General features: G+C 38.4%; 2 protein-coding genes across 4 annotated transcripts; one reads left to right on the top strand and one right to left on the bottom strand.

Annotated features, from left to right (window-relative positions):
• Positions 1–1,930: 1,930 nt before the first annotated feature.
• psmc4 (proteasome 26S subunit, ATPase 4) lies at positions 1,931–9,386 on the bottom strand. 2 transcript variants are annotated; one of them, XM_051406921.1, is made up of 11 exons: positions 8,999–9,386; positions 8,209–8,307; positions 7,295–7,481; positions 6,283–6,429; positions 5,909–6,018; positions 5,643–5,736; positions 5,282–5,449; positions 4,988–5,064; positions 3,959–4,127; positions 2,608–2,663; positions 1,931–2,398 (listed from the first exon to the last, which is right to left on the bottom strand). In XM_051406921.1, exons 1-11 carry the CDS (start codon positions 9,029–9,031, stop codon positions 2,285–2,287), a joined length of 1,254 nt encoding a protein of 417 aa, XP_051262881.1. In that variant the 5' UTR covers positions 9,032–9,386; the 3' UTR covers positions 1,931–2,284. The 2 variants fall into 2 exon arrangements, with proteins under 2 accessions (XP_051262881.1, XP_051262882.1); XM_051406922.1 differs by having other exon boundaries at positions 8,926–9,044.
• A 1,865-nt stretch (positions 9,387–11,251) lies between these two features.
• Positions 11,252–16,052, top strand: LOC127367511 (uncharacterized). 2 transcript variants are annotated; one of them, XM_051407403.1, is made up of 5 exons: positions 11,252–11,416; positions 12,617–12,955; positions 13,090–13,353; positions 14,800–14,862; positions 15,138–16,052. In XM_051407403.1, exons 1-5 carry the CDS (start codon positions 11,272–11,274, stop codon positions 15,263–15,265), a joined length of 939 nt encoding a protein of 312 aa, XP_051263363.1. In that variant the 5' UTR covers positions 11,252–11,271; the 3' UTR covers positions 15,266–16,052. The 2 variants fall into 2 exon arrangements, with proteins under 2 accessions (XP_051263363.1, XP_051263364.1); XM_051407404.1 differs by lacking the exon at positions 14,800–14,862.
• The last annotated feature ends 222 nt before the right edge of the window (positions 16,053–16,274 follow it).

Raw genomic sequence — 16,274 nt, 5'->3', positions numbered from 1 at the left:
GATTTTCCTGATCTTTCACTATTTAAATAAAGCTACATGTTCTAGAACAGCACACAAAATAAAAGAAAACAACACATTTCACATTTCATACTGAAGGTTAAGTTGCATTTCAAAGTTAAGGTAAGTAACAATCATTTATTTTTTTATGAATTCATCTGACAAATCTTAAAATGTCAGTTCTGATTAATACAAATCAATCAGAAATACGGTATGTGATTACATGAAAATATCAATAAACACATTATTATTATTCTTGTCTATGTTTTCGATGGGACAGATTTAGCAAAATGGCTGAGTTATTTAATGACAGGCACTCAGCAGCACAAACCAGCATGGATGCTTTGGTGTCAGCTTTGTGGTGTAGACTCTTCCCCGGACAGGACTTTGGACAAAACCACATCCTGGATCAAATCTTTGCCAGGATGTCTCACCGGCCAGAACTGGCAACCCTGCAGCTCTGTCACTACTATTTTGACCAGGTCACTTACAGCCTTCCTAGCAGAGACCAAGTGAAACACAGGTGGGTCCCACTACCGTTCCTAAACTTTTAATGGATGTAAGAGCAAGTTACATCTCAGAATAACCATTTTTAGATTCTCTCATTATTTTTAATTCAAATAGAGTCTGAGCTTTTCTTCAAGGGGCTCTGGTCCTCATCCTGTCCATGTAAATTCACACAACTGGTGTACAAAGGTGGTATTTTGCTGTATAGCTTGGTGTGCATTTGTTTTACTGTTACTGCCGTTTGGAAGCTGTAATGAATGATCTTCTCCCCACTTGTGGCCTGAAGGGAGAGCTGCAACCTCGGGCTGCACTGGTTCAACGGATGGGCAGACTTAAAACAGGAGAGGCAGAGGGCCACTGAGCAGCACGGAAGACTGCATTTAAGGACTAAACAAGAAGCTGGGCCCGCACCTGGCATCCATTTGAGTCAACTCTGTCAACTCCAAGATTCAAACACTGGCAGGAGTTTATCCACAAAACAGTATATTTATCTGATGTATGGCTACCACTGCTAGCTGCCAACACCCTCAAGTTTCTGTCTCATAGCTGTTACTAAATCTTTTTACAGATATGAATGTTGAGCATGTGTGTGATGGTATGTGATAGCAGCATAGATAACACTTATGTGCGTGTGGGAGATTATTTTTGTAACATTTAGAAAAAATGTACAAACCAAACTCTGGCTCTAGGTAGGACTTTTCGAGGCCACCGTAGTGACTTGAAAGCTAGAAGACACTACATCTTACACACTGGTCCCTTAATACACATTTTATTCACAGTGAGTTTGTCCAAGTTATCATTTCCACCTTTAAGGGTAACATTTCCCATCTCCATTGCCTCAAAATGTTGGGAAACTGTGTCCAAGTAGGTGCTTTGGCAACGTCTCTCAAAAGAACATTTGGCAAGAAACATGGCACCAGTACTGGACAGTGAAAAACTAGTGTTGCTAAAAGGTCAGCCAATACAAGACTGTAGTGGGGGTTAATGCAGCAACTTAATAACTGTAATGACGACCAGGGCTGCTATTGACAATTATTTTCATTATTGATTAACGTCAATTACTTTCTCAATGAATTGTTTGGTCCATAAAATGTCATAAGATAGTAAAATATGTCCATTTCAATTTCCAAAACCCTAAGTTGACATTTTATTATATATTCCAACAAACAGTCAAAAAAACCTTTATTTAATATCAAAGAAAAGCCAATATTCCCATCTGAGAAGCTGGAACCAGTTTATTTCTTCTACTTTTAAAAATTACTTGAACGATTAATCATATCAAACAAAATGTTCTTTTCAATTATTAATTATTCTGTTGATCAACTAATTCATAACTTGCAGTTCTACACAAAAATGCTAGTTTTTATAATTAAGTCTCTTCAATTAAAAGCCATATATTTAAAAGGCAGAAAAACAACAACAATCATTTTCTTTTTTTATGGAAAACATCTTTAATGGATTTTTTTAAAGTATTGTCTTGTTAAGTGAGTACATATTGATACAAATGTTCTATCCTAGCTACAGACAGGGTCATATTTTTAGGAACAGTAGAATGCCTGTACAAAAAAACACCCCATCACATGGTAGTCTGTCTTCTCAAGGCTGGAGACACAGGGCTAATCTGACATTGCAGTGAGTAAATTTAGTCCAAAAATCTATACAAGTCAGGGACTGCAAATCCACAAAACACACTGTAGATGCAGACAAACAGATGTAAATCAATAACAGACTTGTGTGTCTGGACACCTTTTTTTTCTTCAGGATGTATTTTTTTCTCTCTCTACTTGTAGAACTCGTGCTCCTGCTCGTCCTTTTTGATGACGGTCTTGTAAGCTTTTTCAAAGTCCTTAGCCAGGACGATATACCTGTTTTCACGCACTGCCAACATGCCAGCCTGAGACGGCAGAGGTAGACATAAAAAGGAGGAGAGAAATAAAAAAAAAAAAAAAAAGAAAACATGAACAAATGAATGTGTATGTAGTTAGCTGGTCAATACACAAAGTAAAACATTGTTTATGTGGTTCCATTAGTTTTCATTTCGCACTGCTCCAAGAGAAAGAAAGAGAAAGCATAAATAAACAGATAGTTAAAGCTCAAGCTCACCTCCTGGCAGATGGAGTTGATATCAGCTCCAGAGATTTTGTCTGGTCTGGCCACATCTGTACATCAGTTAAGGACGACTAAGCAACAGCAATGCCAAAATACAAGCAAAACATCTGAGTATCTGAGCTGTGTTTAAACAAAAAAGAATATTCGAATGACGCACCGTAAACAAATTGCAGACTCTCAACCATAACAGTGTTTAAATTGCAAATGCACCAGCTGCTATGTGTTTTGATTAGAGTTTTCATTTAGTCTTTAGTTTGTTTTTTTGCCTATTTGTCACTTTGTAGGCAGCATATAAAGTCCAGAACAACTGTCATCCATAGAGAGCTGTAACCTGCAGGGCTGCACAATAAGTACTGACATCCCAATATGGCTGTGTGCAATATCCAGATTGCAGAAGCCGCAATTTTTTGATAAAGGTAAAATGTGTGACAAAACAGCTTTATAATGTAGTACTGTATGTATGATGAGTTCCTGCTGTCTGCCTCTGTGTTTTGAGTAAAAGAACGAGTCAAGTCCACAATTTATTTTATGCATTTTGCAATCAAAATATAAAAAATTTTGCAAGCCATAACTCTATTCCCTGGTAACACCTGAGGCTTTGATCAATACCCGGAAGGATCATTACTATCCCTTAAAGTTCTAATGCAATGTAATGATTGTTCACGACTCCAGTAAAAAGGACGAGCCTTAGATATGACTTGGCTATGGGAGATATTTATAGCTCCCTCCGCTCATACAGCCCTTTGGCTCAGCTACCAGCCAGAGTGCGAGTCAATAACACTGTGTACGGTTGACAAACAGTGAATATAGTTTGACAGTGTGTTTAACAGCATGACTAACTAGCGATCCAGCCACGTCATTATCCCCAATACGATGTTTTTCAAGAACGATGATATGGTATGTAAGTTCAGAGGGGCAGTGTAGAGGCTTGTGTGTTACATTCGCCACCCTCTGGTGTTCAGAGGACTGAAGGACTACACTCATTGTTGGAAGTAATATTTAGAAGATATTCAGATTTTGTTATCATTTAATTTTGGAATGGTGAACAGACTGGAGCTACCTAGTAGGTGTCCTACATTAAGAATTAATTGACACCCTGCAGCCAATCAGAATTGAGTATTCACCCAGAACATTAATTAAACGAGAGTACCCAGCAGTGCAAGAATCTGCTAACCTTACGCATGCATCTGCTTCTGTATTTAAAGTGTATTATTCTACAATATGGCAAATCTATCAGGGGGAACAAGGTGCCCTCTAAAAAAAGAAAAGTTAATTTCTCACTCACTGTAATATAAACACACACACAAACATCACTTAAACACGCTGTTATTGAACCAAAGGATACAGTCTTCCAGGTCGACCTCCTCAGAGAGGTTCATTTTACTGGTGATGGTGGAGAAAATGAGACGTTTCTGCCTGCGGTCGGGCAGGGGGAACTCAATCTTTCTGTCCAAACGACCAGGACGTAGCAGGGCAGGGTCCAGCGTGTCTGCTCTGTTGGTGGCCATGATCACCTAAGGGAGGTTCAAATGTCAGAAGACGTCATGTAAACAGGATGGTGGATTGTAAACATATTGTGACACGCGGCGCATTTGGTTCCATATAAAATGTTTCCTTCTGGCTCACTGAAGGGAGGACAAATGAGCTAAACTTGGACCAAATGCACCAATGGTATCTAGGGCAATGGACTTGCCAATACTTTGAAACGTGCAAGACGGAACCTCACAGGAGAACACTTCCCTAAACGGTTGTATCAAGCTATGATTTAACATAGAATGCCTGTCATTATATATTCAAAGGGCTGGTAAAGTAAAAAAAAAAGTGTCTGCCACAGATAACTTGCAGTGGTAAAAATAATACTAACAGTAAATTATTTTGTAAGTGAAATGTTACACTTTGCACCGTTACTGCTATTTTGCAAATAGAAACCGAATATGTCTTGCCAATAAAAAAAAAAAGAAAAGAGAACTGCTCTTGCTTTGTTTATAGTCTTACATAAAGCATGATACAAAGCTACAGCTGTACAATTAACAGGATTTGGAATGAAATTTGCAAAGTTAATGCCAAAAATAAAAAACTTTGGAAAATTGACAGAAAAAACAGACACCCTCTTTAAATACTTTCTTTGTGCAAGTCTGAATTGCATTTACAAATAGTTTATGGGCAAAATGTGCACTTAAGGTTTTGAAGATTGACAACATAAACCTTTTGGGTACTGGCTCAGCTAAATGAATGGACACAAGGCATACTGACAATGGCACAGTAAATGCAGTGCTCAAGCTCCATCAGTGGCACCGCGAGTCAGCACATACGGACTTGGTGCAGTCACAGGGGGAAAGTAAAGAGCTTCCTCGGACAGGTGGATTGGACTCACCTTGACATTGACATTCTGGTCAAAGCCGTCCATTTGATTAAGCAGCTCAAGTAAGATTCTCTGCACCTCCCTATCAGCTGCAGAAGAAAGAAGACAAGGTCACAGGCTTGATTTGTACCATGATGTTACGTCATTTACAAGGATGTAATCAGGAAAACATAAACGTATCTAAAAATGAGAATCTTGACTACAACAAGGATACCTAAGAATAATATTTGTCCCTAAAAATCTGAAATCTACAATAAAACTTGATTGATAACAGTAAGTTTACATGGGAGCCAAATATATTCATACCTCCAGTCTGTGCATCAAAACGCTTAGTGGCGATGGCATCAATCTCATCAATGAAGATGATAGCCGGGGCATTTTCCTTTGCCAGCCGGAAGACGTCACGCACCATACGAGGGCCTTCACCCAAATACTTCTGAACAAACTCGGAGCCCACCACACGGATGAACGCCGCTGAAGACAGAGAGATTGGAGATTTACTGTACATACTCCTTACCAACAATCTATAACTAAAACACAATATCTGCTGTGAATTGCACTTGCAGTTTGTAGTATTCTATATTGTTAGTATAAGTATTAACAAAATGTATGTGAGTAGCATACTGAGGGTGAAGTTTCTGTTCAGTGTCTCTGATGGAGGACTTACCTGTAGTGTGGTGTGCCACAGCCTTGGCCAACATGGTCTTACCACAACCTGGAGGTCCATACATAAGGACACCCCTGGGTGGGTCAATACCAATCTGAGAAAGGAAATAGACTTAGACTTAGAATAGAGTTATTAAAGATCTAGCACAAGTTTTTTCTCATTATTGAGAGAGAAAATTAATGTTATTTTCTCACTTTGACTAAGTGTAAAATACCTTTAAAAAATTATTCCATATAAAACTGGCACATTTGTCTTGAATATCTGACCTGTTTGTAGAGCTCAAAGTGTGTGAGTGGCAGCTCTACAGCTTCTCTGACTTCCTGCTTCTGGATGTCCATACCACCAATGTCAGCATACATCACATCTGGCTTTTGGTCTGGGAGCAGAGTGAAAAAGGAAAGTTATATCAGCTTTGCTGTTCAAACAGTAAACACTATATAGGATCTTCGACCTTCTCAACAGCTTAAAAAAAAATAAAATGCATCTATGTATTTTTAATGGCTAACATTAATGCTTGCAATCTTCTGTGATGCACGTAGATAACAAGTAATCTCTACATATAACCACAGTTGTCTATGTTGAGGAGCTATTAAAACAGGTCCAGAAATCCTCTGGGAGAGAGTGGCACAGAGTGTTTTACCTGAGGTAAGCATCATGATGCTGCTGTCAGCTTCGGGAGGGAGCACATCCACCAGGGCATTGCTGTGCTTGTGCAAGGCCACTGAGGCGTTAGGCTTCAGCAGCTCTCTGTCAATGGTGCTCAGTATGCGCACATAGTAGTTGGACCCTGGGGGGAGACAGTGATGAATAAAAAGTAAAAAGACACAGGAATAGAACTCATTACACATTTACTTCACACTGAATAATTAAAAGTTGACAGCATACAGTACATCTCCTCTTTTCTCAAAAGAGAATGAAAAGCCTGAACATCATAAAGCATTCAAATACACAGCTTGTATGTACCATCTACCATTTCATGAAATTTTTAATTCTCAGCTTTACCTTTTCAATTTTGATATGTTTTAATTTATTTTAATATTTGAGTTTTTAAATTGTAGCAAGAAATTAATTGTTCCTTCTTGCAGATATTACCTTAATATAAAAGTTGACATTAAGTTGCGACACACACCAACAAAACTTTCAACTAAACTAAGAACTGGTTCTATTTCAGTGTTATTCAGTGCAAACTAGAGGGCAAGTATAAAGCCTAATTTAGAATTCTGTGTCAAATGGACGTCGTGGGCCTCGTAGCCTACGCTGTAGTGCAGTTGCCCAAATATGTAACTATACATTGCAGCAACGCAGGCTGCAACAACAGTGATTGGTCCACTTGGTGTGCGTTTATTGTCTGAGAATTAGAGGCAACTCATGCAGAACCAAGACAGTTTAATTATGCCGTTTGAGAATCCCTCCTCAAACAAACATACATGCACACATTCTCCGGTGTGTCCTCTCTCTGTCACACACATACAGACAAACAGTCCTTTGTCCTTTCGTTTCACAGGCAGAATGGGGGAAAAGGGAAACTAGGACGATACAGCTTCCTCTCCATTATGTATTACTTAAAATTTATATTGGCAGCACATATTTCATTTCAGTCGGTGTAGGTCTTTTACATTTAGGCCGTTTTTTTCCCCCTTTTTTAATGGTACCTGTGGTGGAGCCAACAATGGCTGTGTTCTGGTCAACAGCTTCCAGGAACTGGCCAATGACAAGTGGGATGCTCTGTATCCTCTTAACCTCCTCCTGGGCATGGAGAAACTCTTTCTTCAGGTTCTTCTGTTCATCTTTGATGTACTCCTCCTGCACTTCCAGGAACTCCAGCTCCTGCTGCAGCTTCTGCAAACACACAACAAAAGGAGGGTGAGAGCCTGCTGAAGATGAAAGTACCATAAATCAATCTATCTCTCATATAAATAGAGGAGCGATATCTGCTCCGTCCGCTTTCTCTCATCCACCTCCTCTATGTTTTACACAAGCACAGCACGCTAGCTTGGCTAATAGCAAATTGTTACCAATCAAAAGCTGTCTGTATGTAATTTTCCTCATATCGTGCAGGTCTACTACGGGAGCCTATCTAGACTCAGTGTTAGGTTTGTCCGTTCTGGGCAACTGTAGAAACATGGCGGTGCAAGGGCTTATTCTAAAACATCAAAAACACGATTCTTCTTTTCAGGTGATTACTAATAAAAACATATTTATGAATATTGTATTACATATCTGCCATATTATACCAATAAAGCCTCCTAAATCTTACACACTGGTCCTTTAAAGGAGCTATACTACTTTTATAACGGAGAATATCATATATATGTCATAATATAAACCTTAAGAAAACATGATCTGTGCAAAATGTACTGCTCTTCTTGTGTAATTTTACCCTAATAATCATACTGAATTGAGATTTTGTTTCCCTTTATAACACTTGAATCTCTGACAAATCAGAGATGACAGAAGACAGAGAATAAAACTCATAGTATTCACCTCAAGCCTAGAGTTTGTCATATTCAAGAGATTTTTAGTTAGGTTACATCTTTTAACACAAACGTATGAGAAAGTATCAGACCTTGTATCTGCTGTAAAGGTCCTCAAGATCTTCTGGTTCTGGTGCCAGGAAGGACAGACCAGTCTGAGGTCTGGAGGTCAGTACTGCCGGCATGTCTTCCTGTGGAGGGTGACAATAACACAACAACATTTAAAATGCAAACAGGTTAAAGTTACTATTGTATTTAACACAACACATAAAGGAACTGTACTGTATTACAACCAAACTAACAGAAAAAAATATATATAAAGTTATATATTTATGGTACAGACTGACTGGCTTTTAGCTCAGGAACAGAAAACATATCCAACTCTACAGAAACATAATAACAACAGCTGTATGCTCGGTTGTTGCACTGCACCCATTTACAGACAAACACTAGCTTAGCCAACCTTAGCTCGTTAACCGCTAGCTACCTTCAAAGGCTCACAAAAGCAAATAAAAACAACAATTTAAAGCCGCTGGTGAGTAATAAAAACATCTGCCGAATGATTAACATCTTAACATCAACCTTTGGTGGATGTAGTGGCGTAAAAACCCTCGTCTGCCATAAAACAAACCAATGCTAATGCTAAAAAAAAAAAAGCTAACTTGCATGACATAGCAACTGCACAGAGCGGAGAATGAATTGGCAGGTTTTACGTTCAACGTCAACGAGCCTTAAAACAGCGCGTAAAATATGGTGACAAACAACTACACACAGCAACAGTCAAAAGACGTATAGTTACAAAACCCTACCACAGAAACGCGGTCAATTTTAAGTGCGGAAAAAAAACAAAAAAACACAGGAAACAATCTCACTGATTCATACCGGGCTCTTTTCTACAGCTACGATATCCTCCATGTTGAAATATGCCTGCCGACTGACGTTATGACGTAAAGCGTTAGCAGAAGGTTGTATGGGTAATGGAGTTCTTTTTCTTCTTCTGCTTGTGTTTTACGGCGGTTTTGCCTCCAGTTTATCGGCGCATTGCCGCCCCGGTCCGTGTATGTTTTGGTCATTGGATTTTCCTTTCAGAAACGGGTATTAAAAAACAGAAAACGAGTGGTTATTTGATTTTCGTTTTAAAATACAAAAATTAAAATTGAAATACAAGGCGATTTTCTTTTCATGGTCAAAAAGGGGATGAGCGAAATTTAAAAAATGATTCGATTTTCATTTTCTATTTCATATAACAAAAATAAAATCACTAGAAAACAGAAACAGAAAAAGCCTGTTTTTTCATATTCTGAGACCGGATGTTGTCATTTACAGGACGGTGCTGTGGAGAAGAAACAGTAGGCTAGTAGACTGCCGTCAATCCAGCCGTGAGTCCGATCTCCGTGGTCAAATCAGCCGCACCTAAATGTCCAGTGTACAAGTATTCTCAGCATTATGGTAAATGCGGAGAAACAGCGTATTTACTTCCGGTTTTCAAAATAAAGGTATTTAGAGCCGTAAGCTATAATTAAAATATGTTACATTAAAGTGTTGTGCCCCTGATGAATAAAAAACACTTTATATCAAGTATCTTTACTGCACCAGTGTGGAGAAATGCCAAAATAAAGTCTAATATTTATGCCTCCAGAGATTGCATATTTGACAATATTTGAGGTACTGTAAAACATATTGCTCAGTGTTTCCTGGCTACCGATGGTATATTTGACCTTTACACATATGAGACTACAAACATACTTAATATCAAGCATTTTTACTGTACCAATTTGGAGAAATTCAACAATAAAAGTCCATATATGTACCTCCAAGTGGTATTTTCATATATTTGAGCTACTGTAAAAACACTTTGCTCAATAATTCCTGGCTATGGATGATATATTTGACCTCTACACATCTAAGACTACAAGTATACTTAATATCAAGCATTTTTACTGTACCAATGTGGAGAAATTAAAGAATAAAAGTCCCATATTTATACTTCCAGATTCCATATTTTCTTATATTTCTGTTTTCTAGTGATTTTATTTTTTGTTATATGAAATAGAAAATGAAAATCGAATAATTTTTTAATTTGCTCATCCTTTTGACCATGAAAAGAAAACGCCTTGTATTTCAATTTGAATTTTGTATTTTAAAACGAAAATCAAATAACCACTCGTTTTCTGTTTTTTAATATCCGTTTCTGAAAGGAAAATCCAATGACCAAAACATACACGGACCCGCCACCTTCTGCTCCGGAGTGTGAACCAGACAGTCCTACTATAAAATCCCTAAAATGACATATTTACATATTTCACATAATTTAATTAAACTTTTTAATAGGAAGGAAATATATTAAACAAAGAACAGACTGAACTACATTAGCAGTGGGTGTTTATGTGTTGTTTTTTTTGGACTGAAGTCAATCTCAGCTAAGACACATTCCCATACCCTTTAAAGTATTAAAGTAAATGAATGCCAAACATTATAGAACGGCAACAGATTTCTATGATTTACCAAAAAATAGAGAAAACCATTTCCCCGAGGCAAGTGGGTGTTTGCAGAACGTTATCCTGTTGCAGAGCTGAGGGTCTTCACACCTCTGTATGTTGGTGTCAAAACCCACAATGGTTTGTAGTCAGCGTTCAACTGAACATTTCTCCCCCCACATGGAAAGTGGAAAATGCCTCACGACAGGAAGCAAATTGTACGTGAAACAGCAGCAGAGACACTAATCTCCAGTTATTAAGGTCCGCTTATTAATTCTGCAGCTTTCTTGCCTCGTTAGCAGATAAGACGTTCACGTTGGCCTACGAGCTGTTGATCTTGGAAACAGTAGTGGGCAAAACACTCTCACAAAGTATAAGCCAACATGAATGAGAGGTCCTAAAAGTGCCCAGAATAAAGGAGAGTTTGAACATTTACAGTTTCATGACAATTGAACAAACTTGTTCTGCTGATGGGGGCTATGTGTTACAGCTGAAATCTCCAGAGCAAGTAAAGAACTGGACTTTGAATGGAGATTTGTTTTGTCAAATGTGCTACTCTATAATTTAAAATAACAAATGTAAAAAAAAAAATCCTACATTCTCCTTTTTTCTAACCAAAAGAACCACTTCCTCCTCTTCTTACTGACAGTTAGCTAGAGGAAGTGTAGGCTGTAATATATGCCTGTATGTGTCTGCATTCACTGGGTAGCCCCCATTATCTTTGTGCCGTGCCATTTGGTGAGAGACATGTTAGAGATAATTTTGTCAATTGTGACAGAATGGGCATTGTCACAATGGATCTTTCTCCACGTTATGGTCTCAGGTAAAATTCATGAAGTTTCTGATGTAGATGAAAGATGTATGTGTTTATGACAGGGATCCTAAGCTTGTAAAAAAATACAGGAGGAGTTATTAATTTTGCCTTTCAGTACAGCGTGTTTTATCATTAATGTTCTGCAGGTTAATTTACAAGCAAATCCAAATTATTTATCAAATCAAATCTAAAACAGGCTGTTGGTGCAGTTTCCTGCAAGTGTTTATTACTATATAATTATTATTTATCAACCTTTCTTTAGTGGTTTATTTGCTGTAGTTTTGGCACAGGAAGAACACTCTGGTTTATTTCACATCTGTAAAAAACAACAAGCTTCAGGCTAGATGAAGAGTTGCCTCTGGCTCACACAGTGGCGTTTTCTCCCAGAGGCGAGATGGTGAGCGAAAGAGCAGCCCCTCTAAATGTTATGTGGCGAATGTGTGCTGAAACATTATATTATACTCCTACTGTAGAGTAATCGGTCATGCCACTGCTATACTGTGATTAGTCAAGACCATGCCAAAGGGATGCCAGCCACATTATAGACTAATGAAAACATAGTTATGTATGTAAATAAGAAATTAAGATTCCAGTGCCTCTGTGCACTAATGTAAAGGTAAGTCTGACGGTTCTCTTTCTTTGGATTTATCATGGACTAAATGTAGAAGGACGCCTCAGATCATTTTATTGTTATTACTGCATGTGAAACTGATTGAACATTTGGACATCACATCCTCTTTGCATCATTCTTTTATCCTCATAAAGTAATTAAAATAATCACAGGCATTGTAAACAATCCCCTGTGCCAAAAGGTGGTGAGCACTTCCATGAGCTTTGCTTTAGTGTTGGGGGAGGCAGATGGTTGGACAGTTGGGAGTTCTCAAGTGGGCACCCTCCATCCATGCTCAACAGACAGAATTATTTTCCAGTAATCTGAAATATGAAGGGAACTTCAGCTATCACATGATCATTAATTCAATATTGTTTTCTCTGTTAATATGATTGGTCAAATGTCCCAATTAAAAATCTAAACTTGCATGTTCACACACTGTGGTCTTGTACAGCCATGTATTCACACAGTTTTACCAGAACAACACAGGTGGAGGTTGAGCATTTCAGTGAAATATACAGTTTATTCAGTTACTTTTGACAGATAGTTAATATGCTCCTGTCAGTAATTTGTTTATCTTTATCTTTATGTTGTTTCAGGTACTTGCTCTCTGGTCACAATCCACCAGCCTCCTGTGCTTACCACTGCTCTGGGTCATGATGTTGTAATGCCGTGCCATCTTACCCATGATGAGAAAATGCTGACCCCATCAGTTTTGTATTGGACAGACACCAACAATGTCAGAGTGTGGAGGCCCTCTGAGAATTATGAGGGACGTGTTGACCTTTTGGACCATGATGTGCTCTCTTTAAACAAGTCATTACTCCTCAGGAAGGTCAAGTGGACCGACGGTAGGAAGTACCTGTGCAAAGTCTCCATCACTCTCCAGGATAAACGTTTCAGGATGAGTGGAAATGGAACTTTACTGATGGTTTATGGTAAATAAAAGGCAAATTAAGGGTTGTGCCACACTGTGCAGTTTAGAGGCTAAGGAAGAATTTCATGAAAATAGACAAAACCTGCAATACCTGATTGTGTATATTTAACATATTGTGTATCTGTCCCTTTTCAGACACCGTGAACTTTAAACCCACCAGTCACAATCAGTCTCTGCTCTGCTGTGAAGTAAACGTGACCCAGGGTCCTGGATTTGTTTTGTCCATTTTTCACATTGGATACAACCTCCAAACTGTTGACACTGCTCCAGGAAATGTGTCAGCTCTGCCCTACGTCACACTTTCTCAAACAATTTATCTGAGGAATAAAGGAAAATATGAGTGTCAGCTGCACCTGAACGAAGAGCTGGTGGCGAAAAACATCTACTACCATCTGCCTGGTAATAATCTTCTGATCTAGTTTCCATGCATGCACATACACACTTGCTGCTCTGCTGTGTTAAACACTCCTCAGATTTTGCTAATTAAAAAAAGATTAATCTTAAAATTGTAAAGGCTCATATTAAACTGGTCGTAATAAGAAAGAAAAGGGAATGTAAACAGTACATTCATTCTAAAAAACATTGCCTGAAATGGGCAGGTACACACGGGTACTTCAGATTTTTGTCACATCCCTAAACATTTGCATAAAACCCAAAGTATCCCAGATATAGCCCCTGCCATCTGGCACTGGTGGCATTATTTGAAGCCAGAGTCTGTACAGTAGTGATCAGGGTCGGCACCGCAGTCAATATCAGCATATCAATATCCTGTCCATTTGCTTGGCGGACATTGAGGTGTACTGGGGTGGATTGAGATGTTTTGGCTTCACTATTGGGGAGCTGTCATATCGTCCATCCTTATATATGTCGATAAGTAAGATGGTTGGGGTTAGAAAAAGACAATTGTCATGGTCAGAGTCAATCAGAGGCAGCGTATGGTACACTGGTGGTAACACTGAAAATAACAGCTCTGAAAATGTCCTTGTAAAAAAATGGATTAAAAAAAACGTGTTATGTTGTGGTTAGGGTTGGGCTGAAGTAGGATACTAGTATTTTTTTTGGTACAATTCAGATACTGCTAAAAACTGTAACTTTGGAGGATACCAACTTAATTTACTAACTTGGACAACTGAAGCTCCATATTCACTTCAGATAAAGTTTGCAATGTATTTTTGCATGAAACAAGCACTGTGGATTTTGTCCCCCATCATCACATGCATTAGGAAGGGAATGATTACAGAGAGCAAAAACCTCCTCAGCGTTTATGTGGGCATGTGAGTGTTGTTTTAAACCTGACTTAGGGAAAAAAAAGTTAACCTACCCTTTAATACTAAAGCCCAGTTCAGACCGAAGATTCACAAAGATACGAAACCGTTTTAGAACTTTTCTCAGCTCAACTCCTGATGGCGTTGAGTGCAACTCGGCTTGTCAAATCTCTGCTGGCTGGTTTTAGAATGTAAGGCATGTCAGGATACTTTTTCACTCATTTTGGTGGTTTTTTTTTTTTTTTTTTTTGGAGAAAATATGTAGCTGATGGTAGCTACCGTTAGCCGTGCAGCTGCACTGCTCGGAACAGGGGCAGTGTTGGTGTTTACCCCCCAGCAGCTGCAGTTAGCAGCTAATTTAGCAACAAGTAAAGCTATCTCACCATTAGGAAACTCCATAAATTGCTGAGAGTTGAGGCAGAGCAACCAGAGGAAAAACTGAGAATATTTTATTCTTAAAAATAGAGCAGAGTCCTGGTTGCAGCCGCTGTAAATTACCTCGATAAGACAGTGGCGTTAAAGTTCTTACATAATGTGGCTTTAAAGTGAAGACTTGTTTGGTCAAATGTTTTCTCCTTAGTGCCTGGAGATGGTGGAGATGCTGAAAAAAATGTTTCGGTAACATGTTCAACAACTGTGTCTGGTGAGTCTCTCCTAGCAGCAAATGTCATGTTTTTGTTCAACCCACTCATTTGACAAAGATCTTGTGATTGGTTTTCATTTAATTTTGCTGCTGCGGTGGCAGAATTTCTAGTGCCTTTTTTTCCTGTTTCCATCTTTTTATTTTCTTTGTGATTTGGGTGAACCAAATTTCAATTTGGTTTGACAGGAGAAATAATTACAATAAATCCAACACTGTATTAATGTGTGATTTAATGTTAGGATTACACTTCATATCAGTAATTTTGTGTTTGTCAGAGCCAGATGTGGAGGTGTTTCCAGAGCCGTGGTTTCTGTATGTGGCTCTCCTCCTGGTGCCCGTCACCATCCTTCTGAGCCTCGTAACTGCGATGCTGATGTACAGATGCTGTGTTTGTCTGCCTTGAATGGAGGCTTAACAATGGAGATCCAGGCTGCTCGGGAGTAAAAAGACCCCTTACTCATCTTCAATATCAAAGACATTCATAACCAGTCATCTACTTTGAGGATCGATCTTCCCTGTCAGTTAGGGTCATCGTCATTAACTGGAGTAGAACTGTTTGAAAACAGATGTTTTCCTTTTCTCTAAATTATTATATGGCAGGGTTTGATACATCATCACTTTATAGTGGAGGGTGCCTGTGACTAACAGTGTGATTTTTATTCCCACTGGAACAAGAAACTCACTTCCTTTTGCAATTTCACTGCAAAATAAAGCCTAAAAACATCACAACATGCATTGCAATTTTTTGGGGGGTCATTTTATGCCACAAAAAAAAAAAACCTGCCTGCGAAATCCTGGAGGGACTGATTTAAGGAAGACATCATTACAAATCATTTCTTATTCCAAATGTTTAGTGGGATTAGTTAGGGAATTAGATAGGGAACATGTAATGAGTTACAACTTTTATGAAGATTCCTCCGCTCATTCACAATGTTTACTGTATTTGTATAGTATTGCACAGAAAGGTGACAGAATATTACAGTGCTTACAGTATATATAGGAAGTCAGATATGAATACTCACTGCTTTTTGCTCTTGTTCATTCATTCTTACTGCTCTTTGGTTGAATATGTATAGACTCATGTTGATACTTGTTATGTGTTTTGAATTTCAAGGAAGGATTTGCTTTACATATTTATATGTATATCTGTATATTTATATATAGAAATCTAAATAAACCTTTGTCCGCAAGTTCCGCCTTTATCAGAAATGTACTTTTCTTTCCTTTGTCAACAGGTTATCAGTTCCTTCACAATCCTTTCTGTTCCCTTATTGGAGTAAGTAATTGTTTTGATACTTCCTCTCCTTCTAAAGGCGACTGAAGGCAGTTGCACAAAGGGGCAACCACTGAGAGAGGCCCCTCTTTTCTCTTTACTTATTAAAACATGTATGTAATGACTAAATATACAATAA

This window comes from Dicentrarchus labrax, unplaced genomic scaffold (assembly GCF_905237075.1).
Source record: "Dicentrarchus labrax unplaced genomic scaffold, dlabrax2021, whole genome shotgun sequence".
Lineage (NCBI taxonomy): Eukaryota > Metazoa > Chordata > Actinopteri > Moronidae > Dicentrarchus > Dicentrarchus labrax.
The sequence above is the reverse complement of the archived record's forward strand: the minus strand, read 5'-3'. Positions and strand labels throughout refer to the sequence as shown.

What these genes read in the sequence shown, in the direction of transcription:
- psmc4 (XM_051406921.1), bottom strand. Translation starts at nt 9,031, where the DNA reads ATGGAGGATATCGTAGCTGTAGAAAAGAGCCCG. An exon ending in ACCTTTACAGCAGATACAAG is followed by an intron (nt 7,482 to 8,208) that starts GTCTGATACTTT and finishes GTGTGTTTGCAG; the next exon opens with AAGCTGCAGCAGGAGCTGGA. An exon ending in ACCAGAATGTCAATGTCAAG is followed by an intron (nt 4,128 to 4,987) that starts GTGAGTCCAATC and finishes AACCTCCCTTAG; the next exon opens with GTGATCATGGCCACCAACAG.
- LOC127367511 (XM_051407403.1), top strand. Translation starts at nt 11,272, where the DNA reads ATGCCTGTATGTGTCTGCATTCACTGGGTAGCCCCCATTATCTTTGTG. An exon ending in TCTCCACGTTATGGTCTCAG is followed by an intron (nt 11,417 to 12,616) that starts GTAAAATTCATG and finishes ATGTTGTTTCAG; the next exon opens with GTACTTGCTCTCTGGTCACA. An exon ending in CATCTACTACCATCTGCCTG is followed by an intron (nt 13,354 to 14,799) that starts GTAATAATCTTC and finishes TTTTCTCCTTAG; the next exon opens with TGCCTGGAGATGGTGGAGAT.